A 3,717-nucleotide genomic window follows, 5' to 3' on the forward strand; every position below is an offset into this window, starting at 1 on the left:
ACATGCTCCCGTCCACAACCCGAAAGTATCTAAAATTGGTGTTAACAGCCTCAAATTAAGCGAACCTACTTATTACTTAAAAGTAAAAAAGCCCAACTTTTCGGAAACAATAATAAATCTTCAAAAATAATAAAAGTGCCATGGGTAAAATCGTCGGATTTTTTAAAATTCAATGACCGTGATATTACGTCTCTTCCTGATACCCCCTATTTAAATAAATAAATTCGTAAACTGCGAACCTCTCAAAGTCTTGGCCAAATACGGAATTTGGTCTGATTGCTTTGGACCAATAGCGAGTAACCTCGCAGGGAAACTCCAGCGTTGTGTCCAGATCGTAGACCCAAAAAGTGCGATCAAACTTCAGGCGCCCAATGGCGACAACGTGATAATCCTGCTGAGCATTAGGTCAGTCAAGGATGCCATACCCACACTAGAAGTCCCTCGGGGGGGTGGCCGCTCTTCTGGAAGAACAACGGTACTTTCCTATTAGAATGATTCAGTAGGAATAAAAATAGACTACTTTGAGCGATTGGATATAAAGATGGCGTAAACCTCGGCAGGCGAATCTCTCAGTTTTATTGTCTCGACGAGCTTATATACATTTTCTTCACTAGAAGCAAGTTAGAATGAAAAAACAACCAACCAGTAGTGGGAAGTGTAAATACAATCGTCACGAGAGAGATTCATGTCGGTCTTATCTAAAGCATTATAAACATAGTTATAAGGTCCACTTACTAGCTGAAATTAAACTCAAACCTACAAGAAAAAGATCGGTAAAAAAAACACCAACTCAAACACAATTGTACTAGAATTAGTCACTATATGGAATCCTCATGTCTCAAAAATGAAAGATGGTCCGTGTGATTAGGCTCCTCAAACTTCTATCAAGGCTGTTAATCGATCTGTAGCTCACAAGTTACGACTTAACCTCCAGTACTTACCAGTAACCGAGTCTTAAGAGTAGATGCTACCCATGTTCAACTAGGTTACGTAAAAATAAGCTGATTTTCCACCTCAAAATTAGCCAATATCGGCTTCTATGCAGCACCTAAACAATGAGCTCCAACATTCAGGTATCTGCTTATCAAATGTGGCACAATGTTATACCCTTGAGATAAATAAATTCAACAAAAGAAGTTGGCTCAGTAAAAAAATCTCATCAACGCATCACCAGCAATAGGATATTGAACTAAAATATGGAAAATTCATAGATGACCCCACATTCTACTACTCCATAACCGTAGGAAGATAAAATAGACAGGTGCGTGAAAAAAGAAGACCACCACGATAACCTCAATTGCACCACAAGCCAAATGCTGGCACTGAGTGATGCCAAAAACATAAGGTATGATGAGTACCCTTAGATGAAGAGATTTACAAAACTTGCAATTAATATAACACTGGAGTTACAAGAACAACTACTTACGAGGAAAAAATCTAGCGTCGCAGTTGGGTCATTAAAAGAGACATAGAAACGCAACTAAAAACTTGGAATCAAACAGCAAAAGCCGTGGAGAATGCCCACAACCGAGAAAGAGCCCCACATCCACCAAACGGCAGAGACCCGGCCCTTTGGAACTAGGCGCCAACCCAGGAGGCAATTCCAGCGTTGAAAAAAAATTTACAGCCAATATTTAGGGTAAATTTTAAGTTAGTTTGAAAGACCAAGCATTTAAAATTAGTGATTTGCGGGATGCTTGGCCCAGAAAGCGTGGGCACAAATCAATCATTTAAAATTAAAATATTTTAATTTATTATTGTTAACTATTGTTTTTGCTAAAAAATTTATTACGCAAAACTTAGCATATGTCAACTGTGTCCTTTAGTGTCATCATTGACGCCCCGCTAATTATGATATGCTCCAATCTTCTACAATATAATGCATTATTCAATGACCCCACTTATCTGTACAATCTAATTTAGGGACTACAGTTATTACGCTTTTGTGACTGTCTTAATAAGATATTGGGGGGGCTGATTTTCCAGGGTTATTTCTACGTATCAAGCCATGTGCCTTTTTTGCCTATCTTTCTTACCGAACTTGTTAAAAAACGCTTTGCTTTCTATAATATAGTAATCAGTTTGAATACACGCCTTTTTAAAGGGATAATGCTACCGGGTTCTTATCTTTACGATATGTGTATTCAAAAACGTATCCTGTTCATAGTGTTTTCAGTAACTTTTGTTGCCTCCAAGTTTTAGATGTAATAATGTAAAGCTATGCATAAGACATGATTGAAATGACTTTTCATTGGCTTAACAACGTATAAACTTACTTGTTATTTTATAATGCGGCATCAGAATTAAAATAATATGCGACCAACATAAGGAGAGCTTTGTAAAGGATACTCATAAGCATATAGCTGTAATTTTTAACACATTGATTCTGCTCATTATTTTTAATAGCTTAAAACAATTAAATACGGTTTTATGTTATTATTTCAGTGGACTCTCCAATAACAGCACACTTGAGGCCTAATAATCAAGATATACCAGATTTCTGCGCTACAAAATTTTATCTAGGATTAGTAGCCCAATAATCTGGTATGTTTGAACAATTATTTTATTCTTTTCATTGACAATATAATGAAAGGTGACGCAAGTATTTTTAGATTATTGAGTAAAATGATTACGCATCTAAAAAAATGAAAGGATAGGCAGAAGTCTTATTTCTACTTTTATAAATCATCATGCTGAATGCAATATTGTCAACAGCGATTAAACTTAACTTTAGCATGAGCTCATTAGGTCTCCTTTCAAAAGCGGAACCCGGAAAATATCGTTCTCTTGTTCAGAAGCAAGACTGCCTAAAAGGCTACGCTACTCTCAGCTCAGATTCACTCAGACGGTATGCTTCTCACACATTTTACTGGCCAATTTTAAAGGGAAATGCTTAGTGCCTCTGAATTTTCCAAGTCTCTGGAGACTGAATATATCAGAAGTCTGCATAGGCAGATATATTTATTTGAACTGGAAAACAAATATTTGCGGAAAGAAGTGGGAAAAATTAAAGTGAATGTATCAAACCCAAACAAAGGTAATGAAGACAAAATAAAGGTGCGTTATCAACAAGGAATAAGTTTACAGTACACGTGATCTTATTAGTTACTTAATGTATGTGTTGAAACTGCAAATGCCCAGATGACAGATGGCCAAAGGAGTGAGCTCATTAACGAATTGGTACGAAAATGTGATGAAATACAGGAGAAACTGAATCGGGAAATCGGTATCTCGACATTGGAACCAAAAATAATTTTTTATTTTCTAGAATTAAGAAAAGAGCAGATGGATATTTTTACACAAGATATTTTGGAACTGAAAGGGGAAAAAGAAACAATTTTAGGGGAAAATCAGAAAAAGGATCAAATCATCGGAGAACTGAAGGGAATTATTGACACGCTGAAAGATCGGCTGGTCGAGGTTGGAGGAAAGTTTGAGACATGCAAGCAAGCGGTATGTTTGTGGTTTGAGGCATGCAATTTCAGATCCTACATATAACACAGTGCATTCACTGGCTACTAGTTACATTCAGTATATATTTCTCAGACAGCCATCGGTCCAATGCTAAGATCTTTAACCTATTCGAAGCCATAATCTATAAATTGTTGGCCTTATGTACAGTTATTGCTATTGCACGTAATGATAAAACATTAACCCCACTTTATCTAGCATTGTTAGGGATAATAATAAACTTCAGAACTCTTTGTCTTGTTTTTT

The 3,717-nt window shown here is 36.5% G+C and overlaps 2 protein-coding genes across 2 annotated transcripts in view; both read left to right on the top strand. All coding sequences in view use genetic code 11, as the record gives it.

Annotated features, from left to right (window-relative positions):
* EGR_00800 (hypothetical protein) overlaps nucleotides 1-2,479 on the top strand; it is a gene marked incomplete at both ends in the record, with an annotated part of 4,061 nt that extends 1,582 nt beyond the window's left edge. The window contains 3 exons of the mRNA XM_024490049.1: nucleotides 49-144; nucleotides 615-802; nucleotides 2,302-2,479. Coding sequence (XP_024355452.1) covers nucleotides 49-144; nucleotides 615-802; nucleotides 2,302-2,479 — 462 coding nt within the window. The remainder of the gene's footprint in view (nucleotides 1-48; nucleotides 145-614; nucleotides 803-2,301) is intronic.
* A 211-nt stretch (nucleotides 2,480-2,690) lies between these two features.
* EGR_00801 (Centrosomal protein) overlaps nucleotides 2,691-3,717 on the top strand; it is a gene marked incomplete at both ends in the record, with an annotated part of 2,526 nt that continues 1,499 nt past the window's right edge. Inside the window, 4 exons of the mRNA XM_024490050.1 lie at nucleotides 2,691-2,848; nucleotides 2,886-3,057; nucleotides 3,106-3,226; nucleotides 3,269-3,453. Of these exons, the coding sequence (XP_024355453.1) occupies nucleotides 2,691-2,848; nucleotides 2,886-3,057; nucleotides 3,106-3,226; nucleotides 3,269-3,453 (636 nt within the window). The remainder of the gene's footprint in view (nucleotides 2,849-2,885; nucleotides 3,058-3,105; nucleotides 3,227-3,268; nucleotides 3,454-3,717) is intronic.

This window comes from Echinococcus granulosus (genome assembly GCF_000524195.1).
Source record: "Echinococcus granulosus chromosome Unknown EG_S00003, whole genome shotgun sequence".
In the NCBI taxonomy this organism is placed as follows: domain Eukaryota; kingdom Metazoa; phylum Platyhelminthes; class Cestoda; order Cyclophyllidea; family Taeniidae; genus Echinococcus; species Echinococcus granulosus.